Source organism: Salarias fasciatus, chromosome 9, assembly GCF_902148845.1.
Source record: "Salarias fasciatus chromosome 9, fSalaFa1.1, whole genome shotgun sequence".
Classification (NCBI taxonomy): domain Eukaryota; kingdom Metazoa; phylum Chordata; class Actinopteri; order Blenniiformes; family Blenniidae; genus Salarias; species Salarias fasciatus.
This window is the reverse complement of record NC_043753.1, coordinates 21183458-21202957: the sequence shown is the minus strand read 5'-3', so window position 1 is coordinate 21202957 and position 19500 is coordinate 21183458. Positions and strand designations below refer to the sequence as shown.

At 44.3% G+C, this 19500-nt stretch overlaps 1 protein-coding gene across 1 annotated transcript in view; it reads left to right on the top strand.

The window, feature by feature from the left end:
* Positions 1-11143: 11143 nt before the first annotated feature.
* Positions 11144-19500, top strand: part of myo3a (myosin IIIA) — a 47102-nt gene continuing 38745 nt past the window's right edge. Inside the window, 3 exon segments of the mRNA XM_030099275.1 lie at positions 11144-11235; positions 12148-12331; positions 15715-15849. Coding sequence (XP_029955135.1) covers positions 11234-11235; positions 12148-12331; positions 15715-15849 — 321 coding nt within the window. The 5' untranslated portion in view covers positions 11144-11233.

Genomic DNA, 19500 nt, shown 5'->3' with positions numbered 1-19500 from the left:
CGCGGCGTGCGAGGCGCGGGAGATTGTCCCCGGCGTGTTTACCACGCAGACGCCACCGGACACCCGACCGGCTTCCTGCCTCCACACGGAGGCGAATATGTAAAGCGGCTGCGACCTCTATTTCAGGGTCAGAGCCACTGAGCGTTTCCCCCTCAGGTGTCCTCACGCAGACAAGGTGCCTCATGGGAGATGTTAGAGCTAATAAAAAAAAAAAAAAAAAAAAATGATGAATGGATGAGAGCTCCCGGCTAGAATAGGTTGTTTTGTAACATCTGATTGACTGTACACTGATGCAAACAGCGAATTCACGTTTTGAAACGGTCCGTGGACAGAAGGTGCCTTCAGACCGCCAATTTAATAGTAAGCCGTTCTCTCCCGCCCAGAATCTAGTCAACCGGAGCCTTTTGAGAGGACGTGGTGGCAGGTGACGTAGAAAAGTACGCAGGACGACAGCATGAGGGAACCTAAACCCGACCCTCCAATCCCGTTGGCTCTTCCCTCAATGACGCAGGAGAAGTCAGACAAAAAAATAAACCTGGTGAAAAGGGGGCTGGATGCAGGTTGACACAAGCAAATGTGTGTGTGTTGCTGTGCATCTCCTCGTGTGTGGGAAGCTTTGGGTTCATGACGAGGGACGATCGCACGTGGACAAAGAAAATAGAAGAATGAAATGAGTGGAAACGCCACCGGGCACCAACCGCAGATCAGAGCTGGAAACACAGAGATCCGAGGTTTGTGCTGCCGGTGACTCTCTCTCCCGTGACAGCAAGCATTTCCAACGCTTTCACTCTCACAGGAAGCTGTTCTGACAACATAGCTGAAGTCGCAAGGTTAAAAGAAAGTGCAGTGATAAAACCCTGCCCTGAATTAAACCAGAGAGTTTTTAAAATCTGGCTGAAGAAGGGAGAGTGAACAATGGAGGCTTGTTAAAAGCAGAAACTTGGTGATTTCATGAAAACTCTTTTGCAGTCGCCCCTTCTTTGTCTGTAATTGTTTTAACCGTCAGTGTCAGATTACGGGAAGCTGGGCTTTTCCTGTGTTCGCCTCTACTTGACCTCCATTATGATAACAGATGCTAATTACACAGTTCTGGGTTTCCCTATGAAACCCTCTATTGTTTTCTCTCATTAGATGCCCCCCGTGTTGCATTTCTCATCCTTCACAGATTGACAGTTCATGCATTTGGGAGTATTGAAGCGTTTTTAACCAATTCATTGGTTCTTTTGTTTTTTGTGGGGGTTTAAGAACTGTCTGCACGGGGCTGTGAGCGTCCGCTGAAGCCGGCAGTGTGTCTGAACGTGGAAATCCATGTCGGCAGCCATATGGAGCAAAAGCTGATTAAGCAGTGTGGTCAATATGTCCACGGCATCAGGAAGATTTTCAGCAGAAAGATCAGCTGAAGGTGGGAAACTAAAAGTGAAGTTAGGAATTTGTTTCTGAATTAGTAAAAATAGTCATGTCATTGTGACAAAATGAAATCAGATGTCTTATTATTACACTATTTGCAAGTTATTCGATTACAGGCCAAAATTATACAATTTTTAAAATGTATTACTTTATTGGTTGTTACAGATCTGGTAACACAAATGGTATCCCTGCTCACATGTTCGCTGTCAGGGGAATTAAATCTGAAAATACTGGAACGCAGCAGTTGGTTATTTGCAATCTCCGGGTTATACAACCCTACTCCAGTGGCGAACATGCTCGAACCCCGTCTCGCTGATGAGTCACGGCTGGGGCCCGCTCTGCGCCGTGTCGTGATCCCGCTGGCTGTCCGGACGTGGGATGGCGGCGGAGTGGCAGAAATGGTCAGAAAGCTGGTTTGTTGTTAATGTGGTGCTTAATGCACTCGCTGAAATGTGAGAGGATTTTTTCGCCAGGATAACAAACAAGCGAGAATGACACTGGAACCCTGAGCGGCGCTCGGTCGGCCAGTATGCTGAAGCCTGTCGTATTTAGAGCCCCACATTCATAACTTCTGATACCTTTAGCAGCATCATCATCATGCTAAATTTCAACTCTTAAAAAGGTTCTTATGGGAACCTTACAGTCACACCCAGGTTGAAAATACTTTTTTCTTGTTGCTAATTAACTATAAAACAGTACATGACCGCCAAGTTCCGCTTCATGTTTAGCGATGCATGTTAGATTCAAAGCCTCATTCAAAAATTCTGTGTATTTATTCGTGAAATGTGAAACTGTGTGGTTAGTGAGCGACACCCGCAGAACTCAATGGTTAATCATAATTTGAATGCCTCGTCTGTTAACAGGTGAACACATGCAGGCCTGCAGCGAGGATGCCATGAACAAACGTGTCAAAGAAACTCTGTTAAGATCTGCAATTACCAGCATCAAAATGAGATTTTTCTTTTCTTTTTTTTTTTTTTTTGTATATCAAAGGCGTCTATAAATACGCTGCCATTCATCTGACTCACACAACCCACAACAAATCCATTAACATCGCATGCAAAGCACAGCTCTCTGAGATATCCCTGTGCTTCTGCACAGCGCTTGTGGCTGCTTTCAAGCAAATGAATTTATGCAAACATTTATTTTTATTCTCCAAATATCACCTCGAGGCAGGTTTGCCTTTACTGTTCAAATAGCCAGCTAGCAAGGTGAAAGCCTGCACACACACTGCTCAAATAAAGGAAATAGAGAATGCAATCTACACACTGAATATTCAGTCCTGTACCAAGCGGCAGTGAAGTACAGGAACAAGTGCTTTAATGGAGAGGGCTGTCAGGCCGGCTGAATAAAGACTGCCCAAAATGAAGCTCCCTGTATGTATATGACCGAGGCGATGATAGCCTAATGATCTTTCTATCAACTGCACAATCCCATATACTCATTTCAGCGCCTCATAATAAGCTACTGCACAGCTGGGGAAGTCACGGCCCAGCGACTCGCCACAATGGCGGCCAGGCATTGACGCCAGCCACGGGCCTGTCAGGCATTCACACCACGTACCTATGGCCACAATAGCCTCATCAGTAGCCTTATTCAATCAGTCTTCACAGACAGCGCGGAGCCAGCCGGCCGTCCGCTGATCTGCATCACAGAGGCGTCAGCCGTCCACCGTCCACACTTAAATCTCCTTGAAGTGATCTCTGATTTTGCCGGATTGTGTCCGACACTCTCTCACTATTATTCCCCTCATTGCCTTCGAGTCTGACCACGGGATCGGCGCTGCAGAGGGACGGGCCGGCGGCACGGCGTTCCACCGTTTGTTTGAATTGTTTTAGCGGAAGTGTGTAAAGCTGCATCCGGTCAAGTAGCAATCTGGAGAGGTCAGAAATTGCAAGATACTCACATGCATGAGAAGTCACCTTGTGATGCTGGAGCGGGACCAGCGGGATGTGTTGGTGTGTTCCAGAAACCATGTGAGGGCCGGGTGATCGATCCCCGCGGGCCACACACACAGAGTGTGAGACTGCAGATCAATAGCCTTATCAATCAATCGATCAACCTTCATGAACTGCTGCTTGTCCTTCAGACCAGAGTGACGCCGCCACAAGCAGAGCATACAGTCAGAGCCGGGCGGGTTTGAGGTCGTGCGAACATTATACGCCTCCGCAGAGAGGCTGATTCAGCCCGAAGCGCTGCAGGAAATACTTTTTATTCTTATTAACAATAACCATTCCTTTATAGTATTATGAAAGCAGGGTGTTTTGTGACCAGAGTGAATTTGCAGGTGAATGTTGATTATTAGAGTCAAATTTAAGTTGAAATTCGCAGTGCGCAGGTTTTATGTAGCAGCAGTACACGGCGTAATGAGTGGGCCGGCAGAGACAAGGAGGAAAATGACTTTCCCGTCAGTCCAGCCACTTCATTCATGAGTGTCACTGTGCTCGACGGCGATGCTGTTCTGAATCCCCACACATTCCACTGATCGTCTGTCGAGCTGAAACATGTCCGCAAACAGCTTTCTTTTCAGGTAACAGATCTTGATTATTAAATCATGTGTGAACGTCTGGTTTTAGGTTCTGTGTTTTGAAGAAATGACTCGTAAACAGGCAGTTACTAATCCAGGGTGCCATTACCTCTGAGGTTTGATTGACGTCAGACTTACCGTTATGGAATACTGTTAGCAGCCGTCAGGATCTCCTCAGCCGGGGGTCTGCAATCGATAATCAAAGGTACCTAAGTTCTATAATTTTGCTCCTCATACAAGGTACCGCCCTTTCATCACTATGAGTGAAGTTTCACATCATTTTATTTATTTCTTAGCTGTTGCGAACAACTTAAGCTGTTTTTACAAATTTTCCTTACCTTTGCTAGTTGTTTTAGTTATTTAATAAGTGCAGACCTTTATTATGCTGTTGTAACTGTTTTCCATTTGTCAGCCCTTTTTCCTAGAAAATACAAGTCCCTTTCAGAAAAAAGTTGTGCCCAAATAAACAAAAATATCTTTAATATTTTTTTTTATTTCCATTTGATTTTTTTTTTTTTTTAAATCTTCCTCGAGCTCCTTCAGAGAAGCTCAAGGCTCCAGAACCAAATATTACAGACTTCTGGTTGCTCACTTTAGCATGTTTTGTAATTTTGAATAGTTTCTATTAACTTCTCATTAATTCAGTTTTGAAAAGTTGTTTAGACTAAAAAAAATAGTTTCAATTTCTGTTTCTTATTTCTCATGATTTGTAGTGAAAATAGTCTGATTTCTTCTGGTATCCTCAGAACGAGCACCCTGTTTGCCCGAAGGAGCGAAGGAGCTTGAACAGACGAGCATGTAGGTGATGAGATTTGGAATCCTTTAAAAACAGTAGTCAAGAATGAGTTTAGTTGATGTCCTTGGCGATCTCTTGTGAAGATTTATTGAATCAACATATCATATAACAAAGTTGATGCGGCTACAGGTACAAAATCATATCCTGACCGTAACACTCCTGTTTCACAGTTTTTAAAATAAACCGGTTAGCTGTGACTAAACCCGTAAAGTAAGGGATATGTAATCGTGCAAAGTTAAAGTAGGCCGTACCGTTCTGTACAGTACTGGAGGAGGATTATTTGATCACGACATCTTATGTGAGTCAGAGGATGAGCGATCCGTCAGCGTGAGAGGATGATTCTTCACGGCGTGGTGGGATGAGGGGCTCACGCTGCAAGCCGAGCAGTATGTAGGTTACATGTCAGGAAATTAAGCCTATTAAGGGGTTACGTAACGCATCTCACATCTGGCTTGTGCGTTTGTCATCCAGCATTACATGTGTGGCGTTTCAGAGGGGGGGGGGGGGGGGTTCTGACTGACATGATGTGGATGTGAGGAACCTGCTGCACAGTTTGCATGCATTCATGGAAAATCAGACCTTATAAAGCGCCTTGAATACAAATAATCCTAAAGGTTTCATTTTTGGAGCCAAATTTTCGAAAATTACTTCATAATTTTCAAATGATCAGAGTGTCAGAGGTGTGTCTAATTATTGGGAGAATCAGTCTTCGTTCATTCACCTGAGAAGACGCGTCAGAAGGACCTATTCCAGGTCAGGTGGCGGGACGGGGGGCAGGGCCGACGTTCTCAGCGAGCTGGACCTTTGCCCACTCTAATCACATGGCCATTATGGTCGTCAGAGCATCTCCATTCTTGGTCTTGGTTCAGCCTGCAGGAGCCATTTGTAAAGCAGCGGAGCAGGAAATGAGGTTGGTGCACCGCGGTCGCCCGAGCCTGGAGGACGCGCTTGAGGGAGCCACACTTAAGTCGGCACGTTGATTACGCAGCGTCCCTCCCAGACGGGAGACGGTGGTTTTTTTTTTTTTTTTTCTTTTTCCAGGGGGGGTTGGAGGGTCATCATTGCGAGGGAGGCTGGAGGAGGGGAATGGAGGCAGAACTAGGATAGTGCCGGTAAGGACAGAGACCATCAGCGGCTCCTCAGATTTATGTATTGCCAAAAACACAGGTTGCCCCGAAGCCCAATGATGGATGAGGCTTTCTGGCCTGGTTAAGCACGGACTCACTGTAGTTCCTCTTTCAGAAGAGAGATGGAAATTGAGTTTTTGTCGGTGTTTTATTACTCCCCAGCACAGCAGTTTGCCCGCCTTCGTTTGTGCACTTCTTTTTATTTTGGTCTCGTTCCCAAAGCCAGGACGGTTTCATTTGAAAGGGGAATGAAACTACGCATTAAAAGAAAAGCCGGTGCTGTGGAGGACGACTTCTAAACCCTGCAGTGAAGAGCAGGAGCTGTGTGTGTTTGTTACTTGAGAAAGCGCCCATCAATATTTCAGTTTAAAGCATGAAGTTACCCAAATCGGGTAACACTGATTGCACGCGCCTTAATGGACTTTAATTCCTCCCACAGCGGGGGGGCTCGGAGTGTGGGAGGACGATAAGCCCACCCTTCACACTGCTATGTTTTCAAAGCAGCAATGTTTTTTTGATTAATGTTGGATTTCTCTTTACAGGCTTACATAACAGGAGACTGCTGGTAAGAGCTGAGCGCTTCGTATTGTGCTTGTCATTTAAATATTGTCACGAGGAAGGCTTCTTGAGGTGTGAACAGCAGTCAGATTGAACAGTCCTGTGTCCCATTCACACGACAACGAGTCGTTTTTACGTTTTCACTTCAGAAAATGTGACTTTTATGCACCAAAGTTTTGAAAACAATATCCATGGACACTGAAAAGCAAAGCAAAATGCTGAATAAAAGATGTAACTGGCACGCCAAGTACCGGTTATCCTGCTGGTTGTTGCTATAAACATTAACCATGGGAAAACACAGACATTGGCTTGGACAGACAACCAAGTTGGGTTTTATTACACTGACTCTCAACTATGAATATGGACTTCAAGTCAGGACACTGCGGAGGGCCTTCGCTGTTATTGTCCATCAACTGAGCATGTGCAGAAGAACTGTTACTGCAGCTGTGGTGCGCGTGTGCAGTTATAGCAGCAGTTCCGAAAAGCTTTTCCCCGTTATTAGTGGGAGTCAGGGTTGTTTGAAAGTTTTTTTTTCCATGTTTCACAGAGCCAGAGCGATTTGAAAACGTTGCCTTTTCCCCCTTTACACGGAAAACAGAGTCGGAGCGTTTTTTTGACAAAGGTTCCAGCTTGGGAACTACTTTCTAAAAGCTACAGTTTCAGTCACTCAAAGCGCTGCGGTCGTGTAAACAATGCCTTAGACTGGGGGATGCGAAACCCATGTTACCTTCCACGCTGGCCTCACTGGCCTTTGCAGGGACTCCAGCTATTATGTAGTCTTCTGCTTCTTTAACTGCTCGACCATGTAGACCACTGCCCAAATATATGTGGATATTTAAAATTGAACCCTCCACTTACTTCAACACAAAGAAAATCGTTCTGATGTGTCTCCAGCATGTCTGAATCTGTAACACGGACAAGAAATTCACAAAAGTTGAACTTTACATTTGTTCCTTTTGTTTTGAACATACGAATGGCTCATACTGTGACAGATAATCAGACCTCCAAACATTTAGATTCCCTTTCCCGAGAAGAAAAGTTATCAAAAACTGCTTTATGGCCCACCTACACTGATAAATTAAGCAGTTTGGTAAATAAGTACTCATCTGAATTCGCCCTAATAGGTTTTCTTGATTTGTTCAGAACCACAAACATTCAGATCCAGGATGGAGCCATGCCTCTGATTGTTTAGGAGAAAATAATCACGCCGCCATCTGTTATTCTGTATGATAAATTATCGGCTTCGCTGCGGCAGCAGCAATTAGTTTCTGACAGTTTGAGCAGAATCAATAATTTACAGAGAGTAAGTCGTAGCTGCATGAAAATCTCACTTCTTCTCGACAGAGGCTGGTAATTGGACACATTTTCCGGACGGTTTGTGTTCTGTCATTACAGGTATTAAGTAGAGAATTGGCAGGACAGAAGACTCTTACACACCGCTTGGAGCAGAGCAACATTGCCGCTGAACGATCTGTATAGCATGTTTTGTTTTTGTCATGAAGTGGAGAGTTAAAATATAAATGTTCTCTCGGAAGCACCCCACATCGGCCACACCTTAAGAGGTGATCAGGTAGTTATCACAAAGGTCAAGAGGAAAGAGCTGGAATCAGTCATATCTAAATCACACACAAGCTAGTTAATTCACTTCAGCTGTACTTGATCTTATTGGTTGATTCTTTGTGTGCTTCCTGTTATCGGAAGTAACAGATGCTTGCAATACTCTGAAGACAGCACCATTCCCAAAGCTTCAAATAGCAGCCTGCTATGAGTTTTGCCAGAGACGAGCGATTTCATGCATTCACTTATGGGCTGTTTGCTTTTGGACCGCAGGCGGAGAAACATATGTGAGAGAATGTGCAAACTCCACAATGCTGTGAGGCAAGAGCACGAACCACTGCGCAACTAAATGACTGTTGCTATTAACAGTTGTAATAATTACTTTGTGACGCACTGAGTAAGAATTCATGCTATTGTCTATCAGAAATGTAACTTGACAAGTTGACAAGACAACTGTTGTGATATTTTAATTTCCAGGGTTTATTATTAGTCGTTACTATTTTTTATTATTACCGCAGTTTGATTATTAAGTTACCAAATTAGTCGACACTATTGTTAAGCTTTGTTTATATCATAAAAGCATTCAAATGTGAAGCCATCAGCATGAAAATAACATCACGTTCAGTTATTGTATGAAGATCTGAGTAAATGTTTGAGAAGCCACTTGTGTGTGAATGAAAACTGGACAAAATCATGTTAAAACACCATGTCCAGTCGATAGTCACGCTGCTGGGAGTGATATTAGCGTGGACAATAATCATTTAACTCCATTTTTGAAAAGGGTTTTTCAGTTTTGTTGGTGAGGATTTTGAGGTTTAATGCCATTTTCCAAATGAACAAATGCCTGAACATTTTGAAACAAGGGGTCAGGAAAATCCAGTACAGCTCTTTTATTGGCCCGAAACAAAAGAGTGCAGAATGATTCATGACACATTTGACTTTGTCTTGTGTGAGAAAAAAATCACAAAGAGTACATCTACAGCCAACACAGAAAACTTTTTTAATCTGTAGGGTTTCGTATCATCAGGCTCTGAATGATGGCGCCGCTCCGATGCGCCCCCAGTCACGTTCCCTTCATCTGTTGATGATATTCCCAGTGGAAAACAGAAGAAGAGGCAACCTGTTGATGTGACTCCTAACACACAGAGTGTGTGTGGAGCACCTTGAGGTGAACTCTCAGTGGAGCTGTGCCCCTCGCGGCTCTTCTTCCCGGCGCTGCCTGCTGCTGTAACGGGACACTGCGAAATGACGCTGCGAGCGCCTCTCTGCAGTCACGGCCTGCTGCACCCGACTCGCTCCTCGCCGCCGTCCACACGCCCGCCTGTTGTCAGCCCGGCTCCTCCGGGCTGGTTTATGACACCGTCAGACTCGCCGGCTGCCGCCGACTGGACGTCCTCACGCTAAAACTAATGACTTCAGCTAATTACTGTAGCCTAATAACTTAGCGATGCTTTGGAGTGTGTTAGTCTTATCTGTGATAGATTACAGAAGAACCCGGCACGCACAGGAACAATATCCTGCTCCTGATTCTTAATGCCATCATCCACAGCTGACACACAAGCATGTCCATGCACTTAAAGAGTGAGTATGATGTGTGTGTGTGGTTTTTTTTTTTTTCCTCTGGGCTTCTTGTCTCCCCACATGTAAACATGACTCCTTCATTTGGGTTTCTTATTTGCAAGCTTTGGGAGTGGCTCTGCACTCTGAGGCTGTGTGTGTGCAGCATGTGTGTGTCCACAGGTGTGCTAATCTTTGGTTTTCCTCACCGTACATATGCCGTGAGTCATTTTCTACTTTTTCACCATAAATCATCAAAGGTCAGTCAATGTTCATGCTGGAATGGGATTAAATTTGAGACAATTAAATGGTCAGTTTTTGCACTTTGGCACTGTTGAGCTACATTTATAACTGAAAAACACAGGAAAAGTAGATATTTTTTGTGTTGTGCTGCTATGTTTTGCATATTAGTTAATTCTAACCTCCTGGATATTATTGGTTATTCTGTCGGACGGGACGTATTTGTCCACGTTGAGGACTGTTTGCATTGTCCGATTACTTCGCCAGGCTCTCACACTCCAGGCTGCGGTATTATTTCTGTTTCTTGACACTGACGAGCTCATTGAGGCAGATTATCTTGTGGACCAGTGCTCTTCATGGTGCTGGGGTTAAGCTGAAACTTTAACCCACTCATCAGCGTTACAGATTAGCTCAAGTGGCCGAGCCTTTCGCTGAGACATCGTCGCTCACATGGGGCTGCGTTCCCACTAATGGCTTTATTCTAAGCACAACCGATCCATGCAGCGAAACTGTGAAAAGCTGCAGCATTTCTATAAAACCACAGCCGTGTGTGTGTGTGTGTGTTGACGCAGCTTCCATGCTCGCTCACACATGTGTGGTTTGTCTGTGCGCATGTTCACAGACTGCGGTTAATGCCACATGCCCAAACAACTAATGAAAAGTGACAGCCAGCCAGCGCTGCAGGGCAGACGAGGTTAGATAAGCCCCTGCATACACACACACAAACATACACACACACACACACACACGAACGCCGGTTTCTTCTAAGGGGGTTATTTCCCTGCAGCCTTGTGCTCCCGTCGGAGGTGTCCAGTGTGAGTCCTTAGGTTTCGGCCCGCTGTCTCATGTGTCGCAGCATGTTGACACATACAGAGCCAGTGATGTATTATTGAGGACGTCTGCCGGTTCCTTGGGCTCTGTACATTAGGTGAACACCGGCGCGATTATCAACGCGAGAGTACACGTGCAGGACTCTAATTGCTCTGCATAAGCAATGACTGATAATACGGCTGCAGAGAAATTGCTGTTTTGACAGGCGTTTTTTTTTTTTTTGCAGGAAGTGAAGAAAACTTTGCATTTTGCATCTTCTACTAACATAAATCACCACTGTTGATTAAAAAAAGAAAAAATAAATAACTGTTTGCGCCTGTGTGCGCTCAGGCCCTGTAACCAGCTTTCACTTGTATGAATGGGCGTCTATATGAGGAAAGGCTCACACTGCAAGAGTGGCTAATTCCTGCTAATCCCATCGGTCTCTCCTGCCTCTCAGCGACGGTTTCCAGTGGCAGGCGCAGAGCGGGGGAATTGCTAGTGAGATTAGCACCCGTTAGCTCCTCCTCTGTGGTTTACACTCATGGTCACTTCGGCCTAGCTGGCCACTGTGCCCATGCTAACCTTCTGCACAGAAATGGATTAATTAGTTGTTTTTTTTTGCAAAATGCCCCGTGTCTTATTGAGAGAACAATGTAAGTTGGACTCGGCTTGTTTTGCTTTTATCAAAGCTTTAGTTGCATTGATTTTGTCTTTTTTTTGTGCTTATTTGAATAATAATGGTATTGTTAAGAAAACATAGGGCATATGTTTTTCATATTGTCTTGTGGGTTTAGCCTGTTTTTTTTTTCCATGCCGTGATCATGTGGTTGGCTCTGGGACTTTCTCCTTTGCGTATTTGCATGCCAAGAGGACCACAGTTTAGCCTTTTTAGTTGAAAAACGTTGCATTTTATGTGATACTTCTGACTCTGGGTCTGCTGATAGACACTATGAACAAAATTTGCAACTTTAACTTCCACCTGCTAGATCTGGGAAAAAGAAAGGTGTTTTTCTTGTTGTTGTTCTTGTTGTTGGCTGCCGCTGTGTGTGTGTGTGTGTGTGTGTGTGTGTGTGTGTGTGTGTGTGTGTGTGTGTGGGTGTGTGTGTTGTGTGTGTGTGTGTGGTGTGTGTGTGGTGTGTGTGTGTGTGTGTGTGTGTGTGTGTGTGTGTTTCAGCTGTTTACTCAAACTTTTGCAGCTCTGATGAAATGGGCACTACACTGTTAAAGCCTCAGACTTCTAAGTTAACCTCAAATTCCCCCAGATTATCCTCCAGTTAAACTCTTTTTCTTCCATTTTAATGCAAAAACAAGCAAGAATGAAGTGCTAGAAATGCTGAAAAGAAAGGCTTCGTGTTTATATCATAACAATAACAAAAAAAGGGAGAAATCATCTGATGTTTGGAGTTTATTAACTTTTCCTTCTCAGGCTTTAAGTCTCCTTCAGCTGTATTCATCAATAATAAACTAATCGGTGCCCTAATCAATTCATTCAACTATCTGCACATAAGTTAAACATACAGCTTTCTTGTCATTCATCATCCTGTATTCTGTATTTTCCTCTGCAGGAGATCTCTCCTGAAGATGTTTCCACAATCAGGGAAATCGATTGTCTTTGACAACTTTCCGGATCCGAGCGACACCTGGGAAATCATCGAGACAATCGGGAAAGGGACGTACGGGAAAGTCTACAAAGTGCTCAACAAAATCGATGGGAGCAAAGCAGCTGTGAAGATCCTGGATCCCATCCATGTGAGTGGACTGGCCACTCAAGTTAACCTGCTCAGCAGGAAGTTAGCGGATCGAATCGTTTTTTGATATTCGGTGTGAAGTTCAGACGCTCTGACTTCTCTCTGCTCCAGTAAAACGTCAGCCAGTATTAGTTAAAGCAGCTATCAGTGAGTTCAGTGTGTTTTGCTGTTTTTGATGACACAAAAAATATTTCTACTAACTCGCAGCTTTAAATTTGCGACATTTTTTAAAATCTTTATATTATTTTAAAGCAGTTTGTTCTGTATTGATCAGTGTTTCTAATTTAGTGGCATCGTGCTTTGAGGGTAGTTTCAGCTCATCTTATCTAACTTTTTAAAAACTGTTCTCTCATCTACAACCACCAGCAAATTATCTCCGAAAATTACATCTTGCGATATAATTTCAGCACTGTGATCATTTCAGCCTTTTTCCTTGTTTGTTTGTTTGTGCAGCACATTAACTTAGAGCCAGAACACATTTGGCATCGGAGTGGAAGTGTAAAAGCTTAAAAAAAAAAAAAATGCCTGAAGCATAAAACACTGACACATGGCAGAGAAACAGGATGCTGCTGCATGATCAGTTGGGCCTGAACTGGTCTGTGAAGAAGATTTTCTCCATTCTACCAAGATTTAACAAGCATTTATCAATCCACCCCTCATCTGGATATAGATATGCACACCCATTTATTCTTGAGCAATACAATCTACAGATATGTAAGTCATGGTAGGAACATCTTAGATACAAATGACAGCAAATATTTTGGCAGGAAGTCAGAGAAAGTATATGTTTGCACAGGGAGAACATGGAAACTGTTGCTGTGATGCAACAGAACTAACCAATCGTTGATGCTTTTACCTGGTCTATTCAAACAGGGCTACTGGTGCATGCAGACAGCCTCACACAGGGAGAGACAAACACACATACACATATAAATACAATTCAGAATCAGAAATGATCCATACAGAAGGAATCTGGCCCTTTGGAGTTACATGGCTCAGCGTTGATGAACAGCTTGGTATATCGGTGAACATCAGTGTTTTCACACATGATTATAGCAACAATAAGATATTTTCTGCTTTCCGTCACAATCAAGCTTCCTCAAACACAAAGAAATGAAGAGGTCAACCTGTTCTGCGTCTGTTTTGAAGGTGCATTGAACAGTATGGTTTTTTTTCACCATTTTCATTCATCGATGCAGACTTAAAGTCTCATTAGTCGTTTGTGAAATTGTTTCTCATTATTGACCACTATCACACATTCTAAAGTATCAGTCACTCTGAAACTCACACATTCTAAAGCTGCAGTGTGTGACGGCCGTCATTACCATCAGTTCAATCAGCAGGATGTTTGTTTGGTGAACAAGCCTCTTACGTGTTGCACAGCTTTATCAAGAGGTCCTTCCTGCAGTGCGCCCGGCTAAAGGTTGTGACATTTATCACACATTTCAGCGGAATGCTTGTAATTTCCTCCTTGTTTCAGTGCCATTTTTGGTGAAAAGCAAACAGAGTCAAGTGTTGCTTCGGTCTTAACACGTCCTGGAGGCTGGGACTTCACAAACCAATTGAGAGATAAATGCAAGGGACCATGGGAAGCAGCAGATTCCTTGTACACAGTTTAGAAATACTGGGCTGTTATTTTCTCAGCTTTCCTCTCCCAACTTCAGAAGCTAAATGGCTGATCCCTGATAATACTACATCACATTTCAGATTTGTGGTCGTGGAATCCACGTCCCTTCCAGGTTTTAAAGATGGGGGCCAAATGTGTTCCTCTCCATCAATGGTAGACTGTGTGCAGTCAAAATTCAGTTCCAATCACGTGAATGACGTGACGTTGTCAGACTTAATGCAATCATTGAAAGTATTGAAAATAACATCTTCTGTTCCACTCTATCTAACTTTGAGCAAGGCAGCATTGTATTCTGTCCCACTGTGCAGCTTCAGTGTATCGGCCGGTTTTGAGCTATTACAGTTGAAATTGTCGTGTCGTGTGACTTCGTACATAAACGGTAGAGAAACGTAGTTTCTGTTGTGCTTGTTTCCATGGTAACTCTTTACCTCCTTCCCATGGTGTCAATGGTTTCTAGTTGTTACTGCAGATGTTTAGAAACAAAAGGAAAACTTGTACTAACATCAGTCTTATTGAGTCTCTGTCAAACAGGAATCAAGCAAGTAGTTAAATTCTCCATAAATCAATTTTTTATAATTGCCATGAAACCTGCCCTGCTCATATTGACAGTGTGGAGTGACAATGAGTCCAAAGTGTCCAGATTTTGTTACAATATTATAGGTAAATCATTGTAAATTGTCTTAAATGCCTTGCAAGTCTAAAAAGTGTGGACACCCCGGTGTCTGTGGCGCAGTTTTATCCACCTTCTTGATTAAAGGAACAACGCTGTGTGAAATCGTCTCTCTCTGTCCTGTTGGCCTTAATCACAGTGTATTTCCAGCATTCAGCAGAAGAGTAACCCATGATTACAATCATTAGGCTGTCCTGGATTTGCCCTTTTCATCCACATTACAGTCCACAGGGTGATGGAGAGATTAGAAAGAGTCTTCACAGAGGCTGCTGTGCACAAAGGCTTGTTTGAATCCAGGAGCGGTCAATCCCTCCAAGCAAATGACCTAGAAAAGTTGAAATATTACCGAGAAAATATAAATTAAAATGTTCACTTCAAGTAACTTTTGTTTCTGGTTCAGACAGTTCATTGGAGTTTTAACCAGAAAGTGGGACTGTGTTGAATTAGTGTCCCCTGATTGATGGGAGTTTGAGATCCCTGATCAGAGGTATAGTTAGGTGCGGTTAGGCACTTGTTGCTGTGTTATTAAATATGTAGGTTAATTACTAACAATCATGAGTCCTGAACTCATCCAGCTTTAGGAAAGAAAAAAAAATAGCTCCAGTGCTGTAGTTCATGGGATAAATGGCTTATGATGGCAACGTGTGAAGCTCATATAGGTGGATTTCAGAGGATTTCTCCTCTTAATGCAGCTTCCCTGAGCGCCGCCGTGTCACTGTGACAGCATCGACTCCCAACTAAACAACAAAAATATCACTTTGGATGCTGCTTATGTTTTGCTACATACTGCACTTTTCCAATTGAGTTGAAAGCTTGTAATTGCTGTGAAAAAAAGGGTCCACATCCATCACATCGCCACCGATTCTGTGAAAGTGTGTGATGCACAATGTACTTTCAGTTTGAAGACTAAAGACAGGAGTCACAGCCTGCTGTTGCTCCTCATCATGTGTCGATGCAGCTTTCAGTAGATGTTAGATTTAAACCATTTGGAATAAATTTCCCTTAACAGAACCGTTTTAATTCAAACACTGATTTTGTGGATGAGAAAATTGTGCCGTCCACTGATTGGTAAACCTGTTTTTTTCAGGACATCGACGAGGAGATCGAAGCAGAATACAACATCCTCAAAGCTCTATCCGACCACTCCAATGTCGTCAAGTTTTACGGGATGTTCTACAAGAAGGACGTGAAATGTGGCGACCAGCTGTGGCTCGTACTGGAGGTAGGACCATGAAACCCACCACGCATGCCTCTCCACTGCAGCAGATTCTAAAGGTTTGGCCAACCAGTGGTACTTGGGCGGGTACTGTGGCGGCAGACCGTGCAGACTGCAGCTGCAGATTAAAGGTGTGATTGTTCTTCGCGCAGCATGTCTGGCCAGGTAAACGCTGCACTGACCAAATCTGCCAAGGGATTGTGTGGCGGTTTTAGCCACCGCGGGCAGTCTCGGGTTTACTTATAGGCCACCTGGGGGATTTGGTCGCAGGCCAGTTAGCATGGCGGGGGCGGGGTGAGCGTGCGTGCCAGGGGCTTCCTGCTGAGAGCTGCAGAGCAGGGATTTCTGCTCACAGGGGCTGTCTCGCTGAATTAGTTTGTACAACCTAAACGGTTGCAGCGCGGGTTGAAGTCTTGCTCTGTTGTTACACCGAGGCCGTGTTTCTGCTTCCTGCTTGGACGTGTGTTTCCTCGCCCCCTTGTAAGGTGAAGAAATAATATGATGCAGGTGCGATATTGCCCAACTAAAGTTTGAAGGGGACCTTGGCGCGGTGGAAAAAAGCCTCGCCTCCAGCTCCCCGGCTCTCCCACTTTCATATTTCATTGCTTGCCGAAGCCCTTTTGAAATGTCAAGCTGCAGACAAACATGTAATGGAGGTCAAGCTCAGAGGAGAAAACGTGTTTGCGGGGCCCAACACTGTGTCACATATCGCTTTTCTTTACCTTTGCACCAAGCGGTCCTGTAATTTGTGTCCCTGCTTTGATTGAAAACAGCTCAAACCTGCCTGATTGGACTGGGTCAGCGTTTCGAGGAGGCTTGATAAGAAATAATGGAAAGAAAGCGTCACAGCTCGGAAGTGGTGCGTCTATATTAATGTAACATTATTACTGCACTAAGATTGCAGCTGGATGAATGGTAATGTCGTTGGGCTTGTTGATCCACCACTGTTCCTGATTGAGATCAGACTAATCATGACTGGAATTAATATCAATTACTTTTTCACTTCATGTTATGAAGGAAACAACTGAACAACACCTGGACAGATTTCCCAGATGTACAAATGAGAGTGAAGAAACTATTCAAATGTTAAAAATGGTTAATATACCATTAATAACAGAAATGATTTCGATTTTGATAATATATTCTCCGGCCGCTCTGCGTTCCCCATGCTGCTGTTGTCTGGTCGGTAGCGCTGGAACAGAGTGTCCATATTTCTGTAATCCAAGCTTCAGCGGGCTTTGCTTCAGCAGCAGCAGTGTTATGCTAACCCAGTAGATAGTTTTCACCTCCGCTTCTTGTGTTTCTGCGTCTTTTCATCGCCATTCTTCCTCCTGACCTTTGCAGGGAACCCTGCGATTGCTTCTCTCAGATAGCGAGACGCCCGATAATCAGACAACATGCTTCATTAGACGGAGGTATCGTCTTCGCACTGTGTTTCTGCGTCGTGCGTTCCGATTGATTTTAGCTGGCAGGGCTTAATTCCTCTGAGGGGAAAACACAAATCTGTTTTTGCTGTTTGTTCTGTGGCTGCATGTTCACTTTCCTCATGCAAAAATCTGCAGCCGGCCGTCCAAATCTGGAGGATAATCCTGAAATCACTGCCTGACAGTTCACTGTGTGTGTGCGTGTGCGCTCTGAAGTAGGTGCACGTGGGGTTTTTAGCAGTGAAAAGACAGGAAAGCGCGGCGCTGGGTGGTCATTCACCATGGTTACTGTCCCTCCTTTGGAAACTGCAATTTGCCGTACTTTAGCTTGGCTGAGAGGAGCCTTTCTCTCCCCCCCCTCACTGGCGGCAGACCGCTCATTATGAGGAGAATTCATACAAATTGCATCCTCTACTTTGTTAGCTCTTTTGTTAGCTTTTGGCTTTGGCTCTGCCGTGCGCTCCTTTATGAGCGCAGATGTGGGCAGAGATGAGCAAGCTTTCATGTATGGAGGGCTAATATCGCTGGCGTGGGGCTTAAAAATACTTCAAACGTAGCCACGATGGAGCGACTTTTATTCTCTAATTGAGCATAAGAAGCTGATTTGGATGCGCATTTCATTTGCGGGACCCCGTGTTACAAGCAGTGAACCTGCTAAATGGAGGCTAGCAGCTTTTAAAAGAGCCTTTTAAAGAGGCGTCTTCCATTATGCCGAAGTTAAAAAGGCTGTAATGCTAAATTGAAATTGCATCACTCCGTGGCCACGTTGCAGTTTTAGGTTCTGAGCTAAATTGGTTGTTCAGAGAAAGCAACTCCTTTGTCGTTCGTACCAGTGAAGGCGTCGCTTCTGAAGGCAAAACATGTCAGAGTGAAAACTTGTTCGTACACAGCTAAAAGCTTGATGCTATATGGTAGCCTGGAAGCTGGAAATGAGCTATTTATTGCAGGAACTGGTTCTTTCTAAAGTGAAAAGGGAACTAGAAAGTAGCATCCTTGTATGTTTTATTTGATTCAGCTAGGATTCAGGAGGTTCCATCATTTGGTGGAAACTGGCCTCAAGGTTTTACGGTGAAACAGCGAGCTTCAAAACGCTGTTCCTTATTCAGGCTTCAATAAACGGCGGCGGAAAGCGGACACCTCGGCTATTATGTTCGCGTAAACGATAAGGCCACAGTAACAATGAGCGCGCCTTTCTCTGGAGACCGTCCAACGTGTCGCACACACACCCACACACACGCTACATACATCCCGTCCTCAGCCATGTTGCTGTAAATGACAAGAGCACAATGCGGATTTTCATTATCAGGAAATCAAAGACGGCTAAGGTAAAGTCGCACCTGCGTCTTTACGCTGGTTTATCTGTTTCTTCTACCTGTCTTTGATGGGCTGCTTTCATTTACATGACTAAACCAGCACCTGAACTCATTTGTAATGGAGCCCGTCCTGCTCAGTATTCAATATATTCAGATTATTCTTTGAAAATCTGGCCCTCCTGTTCACAGTCACGTGACTTGTAAGACATGGACGGATCTTAACGTGAATGCACTGAAGGTTTATTGAGCCGGATGTTCCAACTGGAGCATTAAAAATCTAAAGTGTGACTGCAGCAGCTCTTTAAACCCCATAGTGAGCATGAATACACACTGATAATCACTGGAAGGTGAGTGTGACTAGAGGGCCTTAGAAGAAAGCTTTTTTCAAAGCTGAGATTTATTGATTTCAGTTTTGTTTTAATCATGATGAAGCTTGTGCCCACAGTTTCTGTTTTCTGTGTTTTCAAGCATTCTGCTCAGTTCGTTTTGTCCATGCCTCTTGAAAAGAAACTTAAAATGGCAGTATTTCAATGCGAACAGAAGGATGTCCGTTAAAGAGTGATATCAAACCTGCTCTGGAGGTTGTACGCCGCTTCCCTCCCTGCAGAGATTTAGGTCCTCACCTCTTCTCTAATAATTCATGCCTGTGAGGATTGAGGCTCAGTGAGAGCGCTAGCGTTTAGCTCCGCTAAATCTGGCCGCCGGGCCCCTCATTAATATGGATCTGTCCGTCTGACCCGTGTAATTTAACGATGACAGTGATATGGCGGCCGTGATGTGGACTGACGTCAGGCGCGGCTCGCTGTCAGCCCGTGAAAACCTCTGCGGTATTCTCAGACTCTCTGCAGTTCGTCTGCACGTCCGGTGGCAGCGAGGAGGAGGGGAGGATGAGGAGGAGGAGGAGGAGTAGTGATTAAGCT